The following is a 16,924-nucleotide window of genomic DNA, read 5'->3' on the forward strand; positions in this document are numbered from 1 at the left end:
ATCTGTGTGTGTGTCTGTGCATATGCACGTGTGCATCTGTGTGTGTGCTTGTGCATATGCATGTGTGCATCTGTGAACATGTGCCTGTGCATGTGTCTGTGTGTTTGCATCTGTGTGTGTGCTTGTGCATATGCATGTGTGCATCTGTGAACATCTGCCTCTGCATGTGTCTGTGTGTTTGCATCTGTGCATTGTGTCTGTGCATATGCGTGTGTCTGCACCTATGCATGTGTATGCATGTGTGTGTGTGTGTGTGTATATGTACACATGTGCAGCCTCCCTGGAGAGACTATTTAAAGGGGGCAGGGGGTCCTGGTTAAAATGCCTCTCCAAATGCTACTGATTCCACACGTCAGGAGCATTTGGGTCATGACAGGGTGAGCTGCTCAGCATGGACTCACGACCAATCCTTCCCAGTTGCATACATGTGTTTTTTCCATGGTTGACGGCTTTTCTCCCAGCTGATGGTCAGCTCCTGACTGCTTCAGGGACAGCCCCCCCCCACCTGCCGCCCAGCTGCTCCAGATGAGGCAAGAAGACGAGGTTGACAGAGGCTACGCGCACAGCTGGGAGCCTCAACAGCTGCTATTGCGGCCCCGCTCTGCAGGAATCACACTCAGTCTGCTGGCGATGCGGCGTTCACCACAAAGCCGGCTGCAGACAGAGAGCTGCCTGGATGCTGTCACACACAGGTCCCGCCTTCCATCCTTAAAGTGCAAGTTTACATCACACATCTTTCATTTCCTATGACTCGACCATTTTCATGAATTATGTGTTCAAGTTATTTTAGTCATTCTTGACTTAAGTCAAATAACCTCCAAAATAAGTGCTCAAAAATCCAGGTATTGATCACCCTTGAAGCAAAAAATGGGAGACGACAGTATTTTAGAAATTGTCTTACTCTGCACATCAAGATAAGAATATCCTGGAAATTCCCTAATGACAGCTTTTCGGGTTTTTTCATGCATGAAATACAAGTGCTTGAAATGACATGAAAGTTACCAGACTTATTTTTAAAATCTATTCTGCAAATTATAAAAAATACATAGGTATTATTTTCTTACCCTGTTCAAGTTAATTAATGCATTCCAACATGAATTAATTTGGCGTGAAGTAAAGACTATTTTCCACTTCGTGTTTAGAGCAGACTCCCTGAGGGCCGAGTTGCAGACACCACCTCGAGTCCTTGGCAGGACGCTGTTCTCATCGGAGCCTGTGGGGGAGACCGCCCGGCTGTGCCCACTGCTGGCTGAGACGAGCAGGGGAGACACGGAAGGCAACGTGCCAGGAAAACACTTCTCAGACAGTGTTAAGTCTGTGTTCTTGAGTTTTTGAGCTGAACACATGTTCTTATGGGACCTGGTTCTTGATCTCACACATGGAAGGTGCATAGAGAAATCTGCTTAATACACGTACAGCTGGTGCACATGCTCCCGATTCAGCCGAGTACGTCCTCTGCCAGGCAGCAAAGCAGGCCCCGGGACCGAAGGAGGATGGGTCAGGGGCCTCGCAGCCCAGCGGGAAGGCCAGAGAGAAGTCAACAGTGAGGGGCGTGGAGAGGGTGCGACAGCTGACCCACGGCTGACCCTGCTTCCATTGGGCCCAGACCCACCTGCCTTAGCCGCCTGTGTTCCTGGGTGGCCCCAAGCACACCCTCACTCCTGTTGCACCCCCACTGGGGTCTGCTCTCCCTGGGGGCTAGGCTGGCAGGCATCTGGTTTTCAACCCAAGTCCGGGAGTGGAGTTCTCCCTCTGGGACTCACACAAAGAAAACAGCAGTTATTTTCAAATTAAGTTCTGGAATTACCAGGTTTTATGCTGACTTGTCAGCAGCCTGTCACTGTGTCAGCACAAGCCGAGTCCCCGTGCTGCACGGCACCCCAGCATAGATGCATCGTAACTCACTCAGACGGTCCCAGGCTGCATGTGTGGCCACCCCCAGTTTTCCACTCTTACGAACAGTGCTGACTCTTTCTTGTGTCGTCACAAATAGCCACTGAGCTCCTCCAACGAAGTGTCATTTCAGTGACTGCGCTTTTCAACTCCAGGATTTCTTTCTGTTGTTTTTTAAAATAATTTCTGTCTCTTTGTTGAGACTCTATTTGTTGTGTCATTATCATCATACTCTCCTGTTTCCTGTAATTCTTGAAATATCTCCAGTAGTTGCTCTGGAGTCTGAGCAGCTGGCCTCTCAGGGACAGCTGCTGCTGCTGCTGCTTTTCCCTGTGCAAGAGGAGTATTTTTCTTTACTCCTTTGCAAAATAAAAAAATGTTTTATTCTCATACTAAAAACTGGACACTTTGTATACATATCATAGCAGTTCTAGATTCTGATGCCTTCCCTCCCTGAGGATTGTTACTACAGGTCCCTTTCCTTGTTGTCTATTTAACTTGCTTGGACTAAGTCTGTGGAACCTGTGGAGCGTGGCTCTTAACGTCTCTGCTCAGTTTTTACTTTTCAGTCTTTTCCATGTTGAAGACTGTGCCCGCAGGCTTGATGAGCCCACAACTGGTCAGAGCTGTGCTGTCACACCTCAGAGAAGAGGCTTCCACCCTCCGGTGATGGAGCTGCGTGTGTATGTCGAGAGGGATTTCAAAGTCCAGACCGTTTGAGTCTGCCCCAGGCTTCACTTTCTGCTGGACCCTCCTACATCCTCTCTGTGCAGCCCGTGTGCCTGGGGTCAGCTGGCCGTGTGGACGGCTTGGGCTGTCTCCATCTCTCCTGTATGGCTATGTGGAGAGTTTACCAAAATGTCCCCAGAAGGCAGGCACACACCAGGTGGGGGTGGGAGATGCTCCCAGGAGGTGGGCGAGCTGCACACTGACCCCAAAATGACAGTCACCTGAGATCCAGAGCAGGCCTCATCCCCATCCCCCTGGCCCCAGCACACGCTTGACTGTTTCCCCGCATAGCAGACCACGACGAAGGAGCTCTGGAGAAGCCTGGGCACCAAGCGCATCTGAACTTCAGACTGAATCTTAGTGAAACCCCACATCCCAAAAGCCCATCTTCCACTTTGGAACTCTCAGGCTTGGCTCACAGAAGAATCGCTAGAAATTCCGGGAGACATGCCAGCAGCCTTTCAGAAAAGGGGCAAAGGGGACTGGAGTGTGCCGGGTTCTGTGAACCTTGAGGAACATCGGATGCTGTCAGAGGACGCTGCAGAGTGTCCCAGCACGACGTGTGTCCAGGGTCCAGGCAGCAGGCCCATGCAGACGTCCATGCAGACGTCCACTCGACGAAGCAGATGTTCATTACAGGTCAGCGTGCTGGTCCTCAACGGTCCTTCATCTGGGCCCAAAGGAAAAGGGCCCCAGCAGGGTGCACAGGTGGTCTGCTTAGCTGAACTTTCTGGAAGGACTGAAGAACAGAGGACCAAAGGCTCAGCCACCCCTTCACGTCTCCAGCTGTCTCTGAGAACTGGTCACCCGAGGCCGGGCAGACGTAGTCAGGGCCATCGCTCCTTCCCACCCACATGATCCGGCACCGTCTTGTCCTACCGAGGTGCGCCAGGACCAGGACTCAGGCCCATCTGCTGCCGGGGAGATGGAAACGCGGTAGACTTAACGCTTTAGCACAATACTCTTCTGCAGAGGAAAGAGACGACCACTAGAGGTTGAAACCTTGCTCTCAATGAAGTGAATAACACACACTTACAAAACTGCAGACAGGCCTCACATCCCGAATCCTGAGCAGAGACAACAGCGGAGGAGGCTCCGGGTGGCTGACAGGCATCTCCATGCTCCCAGCTGACCAGCACGCTCCCCAGGGGCTTGGGTGCTGGAACGTAACCTACTAAATGGGACTAAGCAAGAACACACCACAGCCACCAACAGGCAGGTGACGGCACTGGGCACAATTTTTTAAATATTTCTATGAAAAAATTGAGACTGACTTGAAATAAAAGGATTTGGCATCTGTGAATTAAATGTGAAGTCACTTGGACTGAGAGGTACTCCCCCTGAAGTGAAGAGAAATTAGGGTTTACAGAAGATTTCAAAAGCAGCTCCATTTCCTGAGAGGCCCTCTAGCAGCACATGGGCCATGCTGAAGCCCCCATGGCCTTGAGTCTCGGCGCCCCGTGTCCTCAAGTCCTCATGACGCCCCCGTGTCCTCGAGTCTCAGCGCCCCATGGCCTCGAGTCCTCATGACACCCCCGTGTCCTCGAATCTTGGTGTCCCGTGGCCTCAAGTTCTCAGGACGCACCCATGTCCTCGAGTCTCGGTGCCCGTGGCCTTGAGTCCTCACGACACCCTGTGTCCTCATGATGCCCTCGTGTCCTTGAGTCTCGGTGCCCCATGGCCTTGAGTCTTCACAACGCCCTTGTGTCCTTGAGTGTTAGCGCCCTGTGGCCTCAAGTTCTCATGACGCCATCACAAGGAGAGCAGGAGCATCTGCCATGGGCTTTCCTGTGATGGACATGCACACACAGCACATGTGTTCCTGGTGGTCTGTGCCCTTCTGGTCTGTCTCATGTCTGCACAGGACACACTTCGGGATGACGCAGGATGGAGACTGCTGTGGCCGGACTTAGGAGCAGGGAGAGGCTTCCACAAGAGCTGATTGTGCCTCCACGACAACACGCTGCAGTGCCAGTGGCTCAGTCCACCGGTTTTCACACACATCCTCCTGTCACACCCATCCCACACAGACGGAGGCCGACTGACCATGTTTCCTGGTTCAAAAACCTGCCCATGGTAGTGGGAGCTGGGGGACTGGCTCTCACATCTAGTCATAGCTGCTGCAGAACAACCATTTCATTTCGCTCCTGTTGGGGGGTTGGGAACTTGGGATAGGCTCAGCCGGGCAGTGCCCTGAAGAGGACAGGGCTGGGCGTGGAGGTGGCTCCCTTGCCTGGTGAGCAGCTGGTGTGGCCGTCAGCCAGAAGCTCAGCTGGGTGGGCACCAGCATGCCCCCCAGGATGAGGGTCTCAGGCCCTGAGAATGCCCCCTCAGATCTCCTGCCGTGGGAGCACAGCCTCCTGGTGGCCTAGTGCTGCCCTCCAGGTCCAGCAGTCAGCCCACCAGCAAGGTGCCTTCAGCCCAGAACCCTGCCCTCCCTTCACCTCTGAGGCTCCAAGGCCACGTCCACAAGACAGTTGGTGTATCTCGTTCATTGTTCTCAGCACTACCCAAACTGTCCTGGTTGTCACGTTCAGGCCTCCTGGCGGCATGCTCCCCACAGCTGCAGGGTATGTCCATCCCGCTCTCTGCCTTAGCTTCAGTGTCTGGTTCATCATGGGCCTAACCAATGCTCAGTGGGTGAGCAGGTGAACCACCAGGAGCAGCACGTGTTGGCTGGGGAGGGGCAGAGGAACTGACCTAGAGGGAAACACACTTGTCTGTGCACTGTGCACACACACATGCGCAAGCACACATGTGCAGGCACACACATGCACTGCGCACACACGTACAGGCACACAGGCACACACGTGCAGGCGCACACGCAGGCACACAATGCACTGTGCACACACATGCGCAGGCACAAACACTGTGAAAACATGTGCAGGCACACAGACACACTGTGCACACACGTATAGGCACATACATGCACTGTGTACACACGCACAGGCACACAATGCACGGTGCACATACATGTGCAGGTACACACATGCACTGTGCAGACATGTAAACGCACACATGCAGGCACACAGTGCACTGTGCACACACGCACAGGCACACACATGCACTGTGTGGACGCATGCACACACATGCAGGCACACAGTGCACTGTGCACACACATGGCTTGTGAGCATGCTCCGGTGACGGGGAAGTGGTGGTGTGGGGAGGCCATGTACAGTCATGCTTGCCTGAAAGGACCCTAAGTGCACAGGGCAGAGGTTGACGCAGCATCCTGGGCAGGGACACGCATGCATGTTTCAACTAGAGTCCCCAGAAAGGGGACGCTGACGACCGTCAGGGGTGCCTCCTCACCTGCCGGCCCTGGAGCGCCCCACACCCTGCCTGTCTCGCCGTTGGCCATCAGAGACCACACGACGGTGCCACAGGAGATGGGAACTCCCAGAAACTCTTGGGAGCAGAAACCCCCTCCAGGTCAGACTCAGCCACAGGATGCAGGACACAGCAATGCCAGGGGCAGAGGGTGCCCCCGGGGGTCAGAGGTCATGCAGTGACCTCAGGTGTGGGAGTCCCTGGGCCAGTCAGAGAGGTGGGGTTGGCAGGGGGATGCGATCTGCCCAGGGTCAGGAGACCGAGTGTATGGGAGTGCTTTCACCAAAGGCTGTGACAAGGCCCTGAACTTGCGGACAAGGGGCAGCAGATGAGCGAGAGGGCAGCAGCCAGACCCTAGGCACAAGATGTCCCCCGTGAACGAGAGAAGGGAGGAGACCCAGCCCAGGGGCTGACCCAGACGGAGCCCACCCATGGAAGCCACGCTCCTCTGGGCAGCTCCACTTTCTTAGATTCTCAGCCCTCGCTGTAGAGCGGGTGCTCAGCAGAGTGGCTACGCGGTGATGATGTGCAAGTCTCGAGGAACGCTGACTGCGGGGTCTCGACACACTGAGTCGACAATAATGCCAACAAACATGATGCCAGAAAAATCCCGCGTCCATCACTAGTGGAAGAAATTATAAAACCAACTCTTGCTTTTGAAAATAAGCAATGACAGAAAATAATCATTCTCATGACATTAAGCTCAAGCTGCACCCTCGGGGGACAGATGCCCTTCCTCCAGAAATGCCAGGGTTACACCCGTCCCGGGGGCAAAGCCGAGGAACCTCCGCTGTGGGGGCACCGAGCACCGCCCCAGCTGGCGGCCCACCCTGTGGACCGGCTGAGGCTGTCTGGGCTGGCTGCTTCCCTGCCCTGTCTGCTTCCCCGACATGCGCACAGCCTGGAGCTCTGCTCTCAGGGAGCACAGCCCGTCACCTCCGGGCGCCCAGGCAGGAAGGACGGGCAGTGGGGGTCGGGACAGTCAGGAGGGCAAGTGAGGTGGGGAGGAGGAGACACACTCAAGGGTGCTGCTGACGGAACTGCGTGGGGAGCTGGGAGCAGGACCCTTGGGCTTGGTGAGTCTGAGGAAGGTCACTCCCAGCAGGAGGCCCTGGATGTGGGCCTTCTCCACAGGGTCTGGGCAGACCCCTCAACTTCTGTTTCCTCCTAACGGCACTGGCCTCAGGGATGGCGGGGTAGACGGTCAGCACATATGAAGCACCTGGACAGTCACTGGGGTGAGCTGCAGTGAGATGACATGGCATGACCTGGACCACTGCCCGCTGGGGAAGGCGGAAGGCAGCCCCTTGGTCCTGTGGCCCCATCTGCTCTCTCCCACTGTCCACACTCGTCCACACTGGTCCACACAAGTTGGAATGGGCACCCTCGGGTTATAACCCAGCCTCCCACTGCCCTCAGAGCAAGAAGGGCCCAGGCCAGGGCTGCTGGACCTGGGCGCACAACCTCACCCTGTGCCCAGGCTTCACCCAATCAGGGCAGTTGTGGTCCCTCCCAATCTTTAGGAGAAGCCAGGCTGCATGGCCAAGTTCAGGCTTGTCCTAAAAACAGGCCATGTCTGGGGGCTGGCCCAGTGTAGTAGTGGTTAAGTTCACATGCTCCACTTCAGTCACCTGGGGTTTGCACGTTTGGATCCCAGGCACAGACCTACACACCACTCATCAAGCCATGCTGTGGCAGGCGTCCCACATACAAAACAGAGGAAGATGGACACGGATGTTAGCTCAGGGTCATTCTTCCTCAAAAAAAAAAAAAAAAAAAAAAAAATTGCAGTCACTGGTAGTCCTGCCCAGGACCACTGACCAGTTAACTCTCCGGCCTGAGCCTGTCTCCTGCTCACGCTCGCACCTGGGTGGCTCTTACTCAGGACAACCTTTTCCTTGTTTCTTGCATAATGATTTTCTCTGCTGTGTGCTTTCATCTCCAAATTCATCTTTTCAACTTCCCTCTGGGGGGGGGGGGGGGGGGGGGACGTGCAACAAAGCAAGCTTCGCGCTGTCTCACCCGTTCACAGCTGCTGAGGGATTTACGTGGAGTCGTTTCAGATTACCTGTGATCGCCGAGAGCAGAAAACCTGTAATTTTCCAGGGCTGCTTATTCCCACGCGTTCCGTAAAGTGTCGTGCTTTCCATCTTACTGAGACCCCAATCCTATCTGATAAGACAGAACAGTTTCCAAAACATTTCGTAATGTTTCCTCACTCTAAAAAGAACAAGGAGAGACGCCCTCCGTCCCCGCCCCACGCCTGGTGCTGCCCCGCTGTCGCCTCTCACAGAGCTCGGGGGTCGGGAGGGCGCATGGCATCTGCGGCCACTCTGTCTGCCTGACTCTCACCTTGTCCCATGAGCTGCGCCTCCTGCAATGAGCCCAAGTCACCTCGCGACCAAGGGCCTGGCCCTCTCACCGCCCTCGGCTGTGCCCTTGGTCCCCAGCCTCGTGCAGAGGGTCACGCCGAGCTCCGCCACGAGACGGTCACCGTGTGGGGCCTGGGGCGCGGGGCCCTGTTCTTGCTCTTGCTTGATTTCCTCTCTTCCTTCTCCGGTCAAGACCCAGCGACACTAAATGCCATTCTTAGGCAAGCACTTTCAGGATGAACTCTCCAGGATTGGAGATTTTAAAAATCAATTAAGGTAGGATTAGAAACAAACGAGAAAAGCCAGATAAAGAAACCTTCCCTAAAATGAGAGAACGTCCAGAAGACATAGCTTTTAATAAGTTATGACTTTTTTCATTTAAAATATTTATCCTAAATGAAACACTTTTTCTTTTAAAGAAATCTGTATTTGATTTAAGTAGTATAATATATAATGATTCCCCAAAAGCTAGTTTTTAGAAAAAGGAACATTTGGGGTTTTGCACATCAGGGCTGGGACAAGGGAAGCGAATGCTCTGAAATCAGATGCTCGGCAGAGACCCTTCCCGGGGCTTTACCCATCGCCCCTCTGCAGTGAGTGCACTGTGCTCAGGACACAGAGCAGGCAATGGCGGAACCTCCGCAGGAACAGGGACAAAATGAGACGCTCAGCCCAGGGCCCCTGGATGCACAGTGCTGCCCCTGACCTGCCACAAACTTCACGTCCTCTGTGAATCATGAACTGCTGAGCTGAACCAGAGGGAAGGCCCAGGCCAGAAGCCGGGCCTGGACCCAGGAGGGCCCAGGGCCAGCTGGATGTCACCTCCTGCCACAGCGCTTGGTCTGACATGTCTACACCACCCCAAACTCAGCGTGCCTCACCAGCCCTCAGTGACGGCAGGCAGGGAGGACAGAAAGGTGGTGTAAACATCTCTCTTATTATAAAGTATTATATATAATCATATTTTCCCAAAGACTTCTACTTCATTTTGGTGATTTTTTCCCCCTATAGAGAAAAACTGTGACTCTAACACATTGAGTAGAGACCGTCTTTAAAATCCTAATAAAGTCATGCCCATGGTGGCCAGGCTCTGTGTTCCTGGGAGGCCACGTGTGTGTTTTGGAGCCAGAGCCCTGAGGTGGGAGGGGGGCCGGGGCTCCTGAAGTGATGACGACACTACCCAAAGTGACCTACGGATTCAGTGCATTCCCTATGAAAATCCCCATCGTGTTTTTGTAGGAAAGAAAACTTAACCTAAAAGTCACGGAATTTCAAGGGACCCAAAACAATCTTGAAAAACAAGGACATTTCCCATGAGGTAAGTTCCCATGTGGTAAGCTTCAAAACTTACCGCAAAGCTACAGTAATCAAAACAGTGTGTTATCGACATAAGGACAGACACGGATGCTGGAGTAGAGCAGAGAGCCCAGAAATACACCCTCCACACACAGTCAATTGATTTTTGACAAGGGTGCGAACACCATTCAATATGGAAGGAACAGTCTTAACAATGGTGGTGAGAAAACTGGACATCCACATGCAAAAGAATGAAGCTGGACCCCCACCTCACACCACAGACAAAAATTAACTTGAAATGGATCAAAGATCCAAATGTAAGAGCTGAAACTATAAAACTCTCAGAGGAAACATTCTGTGACCTTGGATTAAGCAATGGTTTCTTAGATATGACACCAAAAGCATGAGGAACCAAAGAAAAAATATGTAAGTTGGACTTTATGAAAACTAAAACTTTTCTGCTTCAAAGGACACTATCAAGAGAATGAAACGATGTCTCATAGAATGAGAGAAAGTATTTGCAAATCACACATCTGATAAGGGTCTAGTATACAGAACATATAAAGAGCTCCTATAATTCAACAAAAAGACAAATAACTCAATTTTAAAAACGGACAACGGACTTGAATACACATTTCCCAAAGAAGACATACGAATGGCCAAGAGGTACATGAAAAGATAGGCGACATCACCAATCATTAGGGAAATGTAAATCCAAATCACGAGATACCACCTCACACCCTCAGGGTGCCAGCTATAAAAAACCAAAAAATACCAGAAAATAGGAAGTGATGGCGGGGACATTGGAGAAACTGGCATGTCGTGCACCACTGGTGGGAGGTAAGATGGTGCAGCTGCTGCAGAAAACAGTTTGGCGGACCCTCGAAATGCTAAACACAGAATTATCATTGGATATCTTCGCAATTCCACTCCTAGGTCTATACCAAAAGAGTGGAAAACAGGGACGCAGACAACCTAGGGCCATGTTCACAGTAGCATTATTCACAGCAGCCAAAAGGTGGAAATAACCCAGTTTCCACCAAAACACAAACGGATAAACAAAATGTGGTATAAACAGTGCATACACACAGTGGAAGATTATTCAGCCATAAAAAGGAATGAAATTCTGACATATTACAACACAGATGAACTCTGAAAACATATGTTTGGTGAAGAAGTCAAACAATGAAAGGACAAATACTGTGAAATTCCACCTGCATGAAACACCTAGAAGAGGCAGATTCACAGACACAGATCAGAGGTTCCTGGGGGCTGGGGGAGAGGAGAAGTGGGAGTTACCTCTAACGGGGACAGGGTTTCGCAGGGAAGATGAAGATGTCTGGAAGCAGATGGTGGTGGTGGTTGCACAATGTGATTGTACAGTACCACTGAACTATTAAATGCAGGAAATGGTAAATTTTGTTATATATATTTTATAACAGTAAAAAAATTTTTTAAGGAGGGAGAGAAAAGGAGATGTGACCATGGAATCAGGTCAGAGAGACGTGGCCAAAAGCTAAGGAACGTGGCAGCCTCTAAAAGCTGGAAAAGGCAGGAAACAGATTCTCCCCTGGAGGCTCCGGAAGGCACTGGCCCTGCCCACACCTTGGTATCAGCCTGGTGAGTAAGAGAATAAATCTGTATTGTTTTAAAACCACCACCACCACTCAGCACGACACATCAATGTGGTCGGAGCCAGGAAAAGCTTCTGTGCTGAGCTCGTGTGAATTCTGGACACTGAGCCACTGTAGAAGGAAGTATCCCAAAAGTTACAACAAAATGAGCCCCCACCTCGTCAACTGCACTGTTTCTTCAGTCTCTGACTCTCTCTGAGGCTCACCTGCGGATCCACAGTGCACAGACATGTGGGAGCTGGGGGCAGCAGGCAGGAGGGACTCAGGACAACCAGATCTGCTTTGTTCTGACCATTAAAGTCTTGTCAGTGGGGGACCTGGGAGGGAGCGAACTCGAGGGAGGCGAGGGGGCACCCTCATCTAGGGCTTGGGCATGCATACTAGGCTCTGCTCCACAGTCCTGTGCTATCTGAAAGGATAATGGGAACAAAAGAATAAAAACAGAACAAAAAAGAGCAGAGAGCACAAGTCTGGTGGCCATTTCTTTTGGTCCCATCAGAAGAGGCCAAATTTTTTCAAAATCCAAAGGCCAAACTGGCTCGTCATGATGGTTTCTTTCAAGCCTGACTTTGCTCCTGCCTTTGACAGTCATCACCACTTGTCAAGGACACCAGGGTCTCCTGCAGCCTGCGGCTTAGAGGCTGCGTTCCCCAGCACCTTAAACACGCATGTTAATGCTCAGATACCTCGACCACACAGGACGCTGGCTCTCCCCAGACTTGAGCAGTCTGACCAAGCAGCAGCACACGAACTATGATGAGACCCTCCCTTTTATTTCAGGGGTCCCTGTCTGCCTTAATTCTCCAGACTGCAGACCATCTGACCCTTAGTGACAGTTCATGCTCATCCTCTACTTGTACTAAACTGCAAACAGGGAACGGCCATTCAACCACACACAGCTGATGCCCGAGAAGCCTCCTTCTCAACGAGGAGGCCAGGACAAGAGTGAGCCGCACACGCTCGCGGGACCAGGACGGGTGAGTTTTAGCAGCACATTGTAACAGGAACATCTCTCTGTCCTGAATGGAAGACGGTTCATCCCGGCGGATGCGTCTCCCTCCAAGCACCATCTCCTCCCAGGCAGAGGGAGGGCTTGGGCACAGGTAACCAAATGCTCACACACAACAGACGCCTGGTATGGTTTTCCTTTTCCGCTGGGACTGTCCTCATACAATTCTGTAATTGCTAAAGTGCATTAGCTATAGTTACTGTCATGTTAGGAGCCAGAGACCAGGAGTGGCATGTGACTGCATTTATCTGCTGACCCACTCAACAGACTGGGCTGGCCACATCCTTAAAATTACTTAAGTTAAAGCACATGAAGGAGAGACACGCTGGCTGAGTAAGCTTCTGTTTTCCTTTAAACAGCGTGTGTGTGGCAAGTAAGGGGTGGGAGGAGGTGACGCAATTTTAAAATTTCAAAGAAAAGAGTTTCCTTAGGAAATACTTTCATCTACCTCTGCTGTGCAACTTGCGTGAAAGTCCCAGATGACTGTGCCAGGCTCTCGGGATTCTAAATGCCAACACCCAACAGCAGGACTGTAGAGGACCACAGTGTGGGATCACCACAGCTGTCCATGCCCCCTGGAGCTCTCAGGGTGTGGCCCACCCAACCGCTGACCCGGGCCTGGGCCCAGGGTCTGTGCCAACAGCTCTGCAGGGTAAGAACCTGCATGAGGAAGAAAACAGACCGAAACCACCCGCCGCGTATGCTGGGTGTTTTCTAACGTCTGAAACAATCTAAAATGTTATTATTAATTGAAGATAAATGCAAAAGAGGAAGGCCAAGGGTTAAAAATAAGCACATGGGAAGAGCAAGCGCCTTCATGCCCAGCTCCACCCCACGGCCAGGCCCCAGTTTCCCCACACGGAAGACAGCACTGACAATGTCATCTACCTGAGAGCTTGCTGGGAGAGATGGAGTGACTCCTGAGTGACGCAGACACTTCCCAGCTCAGAGAACACACACGGCAGCTGACGTCACAGTCAGGCGCAGGTCAGTTAACCACACCACTGCCTAACTTGGGGTCGGCCAGCTTTTTCTGTAAAGGGCCAGATTCTGTTATTTTAGGCTTTGCGGGCCACAGGTACTCAGCTCTGCCGCTGTGTTGCAAAAGCAGCCCGAGAGGATGCGTAAACAAGTGGGTGTGGCTGTGTGCCAATAAAACTTTATTTACAAAAACAGGCAACAGAACAGATTTGGCCCATGAGCCACCCTGGTCTAACTGGTGAGGAGTGGAATTTTGGATTCCATTTAAATAAAAATTGCAAAAGAAACCATCAACAGAATGAAAAGGCAACCTACTGAATGGGAGAAAATATTTGCAATCCATATAACTGATAAGGGTCTAATGTCCAAAATATATAAAGAACTCATACAACTCAACAGCAAAAAACAAACAATCCGATCAAAAAATGGGCTGAAGATTTGAACATTTTTCCAAAGAAGATATAGAGATGGCTAAAATGTACAGGAAAAGATTCTCAATAGCACTAATCATCAGGGAAATGCAAAACAAACCACAATATCACCTCACACCTGTCAGGATGGCTATTATCACAAAGATAAGAGAGAACAACTATTGCTGAGGATGTGGAGAAAGGGAACCCTTGTGCGCTGTTGGTAGGAATGTAAACTGGTGCAGCCATTATGGAAAACAGTATGGAGATTCCTCATAAAATGAAGACTAGAACTACCATATGATCCAGCAATCTCACTTCTGGGTATTTATATGAAGGAAACGAAAACACTAACTTCAAAAGACACCTGCACCCCCATGTTCATTGCAGCACTATTCACAGTAGCCAAGACATGAAAGCAACCTAAGTGCCCATCGACCAATAATTGGATAAAGATGTGGTGTACATACACAAGGAAATATTATTCAGCCATAAAAAAGAACAAAATCTTGCCATTTGCAATAACATGGATGGACCTTGAGGGTGTTATGCTAAGTGAAATAAGTCAGAGAGATACAAATACTGTATGATCTCACTTACATGTGGAATCTAAAAAAACAAAACAAATCAACAAAACATCTCATAGATACAGAGAACAGGTTGGTGATTATTAGGCTGGGAGTGGGCAAAATGGGTGAACAGTTTTTGGTTTTTTGATTTAAAACAATTGTGAAAAATCTTGCATTGCACAATACTGAATACTATATATAAGCGGGCTTATGAAAAAAAGAGTTGTGCAAAATACTCAAAACCTGTGAAATTTGTATCCCTAGCACTAACAAAAAGTTAGCTTTTCTATTTAAAATATTACTACAGTTTTAAAGAGATTTTAATTACTAATAAATTAAAATTATTGTAAATATAAAACTTTGCCTTTTTAAAATAGATGATAGTAGATGGATAAAAGATGGTCTAAGAAATGCTTGAGCCTGCTGAGGTATGAAGATGAGGGAAAAATGTGACTACTCAGAGGCGACTGCACGATGAGCACTGCCAAACCTGAGAACATGATCAAACTGAGCCGAGACAGACAGAGGAGTGAACGGGCTTCCTGGACAGCTCTGCGTACCTCTGTGGTCATCCATGTACCTGTTCTAGAGCACACTGCATGCACCGTGAGTCCATGATGGGGCACAGTTAACGTGCTAGGAGAGGTCTCACAGCGAGGGACCTATGTGAGTTCTTGCTATACTGACATCGCCTTCCACTTACCGCCTACATGTGCTCCAAAGGACCACACAGACAGCTTCACACCTGAGCTCACCTCTTCCTTCAGCAGAAATGCTGCAGATCTTACATTCATAGGATGGAAATAAAAAGATATACACACAAGGTTTCCTCTATGTGGAAAGAATCTCCAGCCTAGTTTGTTCCTGTAACTCTGTGTGAGTGTGATGTTATCCTGAGTAGTAGCTGTGGGACAGCATTTTATGTGAAAGAGCTACAGCGTCTCTCCAGCTAGCCAAGTAATGAAAATCCTCCAGTGTTCACCTGCCATATGATGAACTGCCTAGTTTGTATTAAATAAACTTCTGCTGAATGGATGAATTAAAGAATAGAACACATTAATTAAAATCGGTTATTATGGTTTAAAAAATTGCCTCTATTATTTAAGCCTGAAATAGGCTAGTATCCCTCCTTTATCTCTCCCCCATGTTTACATGAGGTGCAGAAACTTGCAGAGACAGCCCCCAACAAACTCAGAATTCTTGGAACCCAAATGAAATAGATCCAAGAGACGTAACATACTTTCACTGCCTTTTTTTCTTTTTTTACATTCTTACATGTTTAGCTAAATTAAAATTACAGATAATTGAGTCGGCTGCTCAGATGACAGTGCAGAGGGTTCACTGGCGTTCACGCGCAGGAACCCAGCAGAGGGCGCTCTGGGCCGTGAGGACGTGGCGATGCCTGCATCCCGCGGAGGCAGGAGCAGCTGGCTCCTCAGATGTACAGTGTCAGACCTCACAGCTGAGCCAGCGCAAACCCGTGAACACAAAGGCACCTGCAGCCGCCCTGTGAGAGGCTGCCTCTTCCTGGAGACGGCCCAGCGAAGCTTCAGGCCTGGGCAGGAGGGGAAGTAGGGCTTCATCAGTGAGGCTGCCTCCTGCACCTTGCCAAGGGCCACACTTTCTTCCTGCTTCTGCCCTGGCACCGGGGGCCCACGCTGGAGCCCTGCCTCTGCCCTGACCTTCCTTCCCTCCAAAGACAGGCTGGCAGCTGGCTCTGTCCGGCTGGCGCTCCAGCTCCTCACCTGACGGCTCCCGCTCTGGCGAGGCCTGGCCCAGGGGCCATTCTGGCCAGGCTAGTTACAACAGCTCTGCCCTCCTCACCGTTGGGCAGGGGCCCCAGCCCTCCCACCACCCTCAGTCCCAGAGTCCCAGTGTATGGGAAGTCATTTAGTGGGTTTTCAGTGACATTTTCACAAATACTGTCTTCTCCTCACCCCTACTTTGTATTTCTGTGAGGACTGCATCCTTTCCTCTGGACCAGAAAATACGTCTTTAGACAGAGTTCTCTTTACTAAGAGAGGTGTCAGTTGGTGAAAGAATTTGTAAAAAAAAAAATAGTTCAAAAGGTATTACGTGAAAAGATGAGGCCAGCTCCCCTCTGCAGCCAGAATCCGTCAGGGATAAGAGACCTCGTCTGCACGTGTGGGGCCACAGCCCAGCGATCCTACCAGACCTCCTGTGATGTCACTGACAAGATGGTCAGGGGACCCCCGCACAATGCAGACACCTGACGTCCCTGCCCTGGTGTGACAGCTGAAGTGAGGGCGATCACGAAGGAAGGCATCATGCAGCTCGGGAATCCAGTTATGAATCATAAAGCTGCTTCAAGCACAGCAGATCTGGGGCGAACGAGAGGACAAACCTCTCCACAACCGAGCTGAACAACAGCCACCAGAAAGAGGAAGCCGCTGGCTGTGGAGGAGTGAGGAGCTCCTCTGGCTACTGTGGGAAAGAGAAAAGATAGTTCTGAAGGAGGGAGGGCCCCCGAGGGTGCACAAGGTGACATGATACTGCAAGTCGTGAGGCCACAGCTGGGGTCAAGCAGCAAAGGCAGGCATGGGGGAGGGGGGAGGGAGGCCGGTTCCAAGCTCATGAGGAAAGTTGAGAAATACACGGGGGTGAGGGTGTGCAGAGCACAGGGTGAGGGTGAGGAAAGGAGGGAGTGAGGGTGAGGAGAGCACAGGTGAGGGTGAGGAGA

At 50.9% G+C, this 16,924-nt stretch overlaps 1 protein-coding gene across 4 annotated transcripts in view; it reads right to left on the reverse strand.

The window, feature by feature from the left end:
• The window catches only part of B3GNTL1 (UDP-GlcNAc:betaGal beta-1,3-N-acetylglucosaminyltransferase like 1), a 134,357-nt gene that overhangs the window by 39,627 nt on the left and 77,806 nt on the right, over nt 1-16,924 (reverse strand). The window contains exon 1 of one of the 4 annotated variants that reach the window (XM_046676432.1): nt 1,065-2,900. The exons of the other annotated variants lie outside the window; for them this stretch is intronic. Coding sequence (XP_046532388.1) covers nt 1,065-1,391 — 327 coding nt within the window. The 5' untranslated portion in view covers nt 1,392-2,900. Of the gene's footprint in view, nt 1-1,064; nt 2,901-16,924 lie in introns of those variants that run through there. 4 annotated transcript variants of the gene reach the window in all.

This window comes from Equus quagga, chromosome 11 (genome assembly GCF_021613505.1).
Source record: "Equus quagga isolate Etosha38 chromosome 11, UCLA_HA_Equagga_1.0, whole genome shotgun sequence".
Taxonomy (NCBI): Eukaryota; Metazoa; Chordata; class Mammalia; order Perissodactyla; family Equidae; genus Equus; species Equus quagga.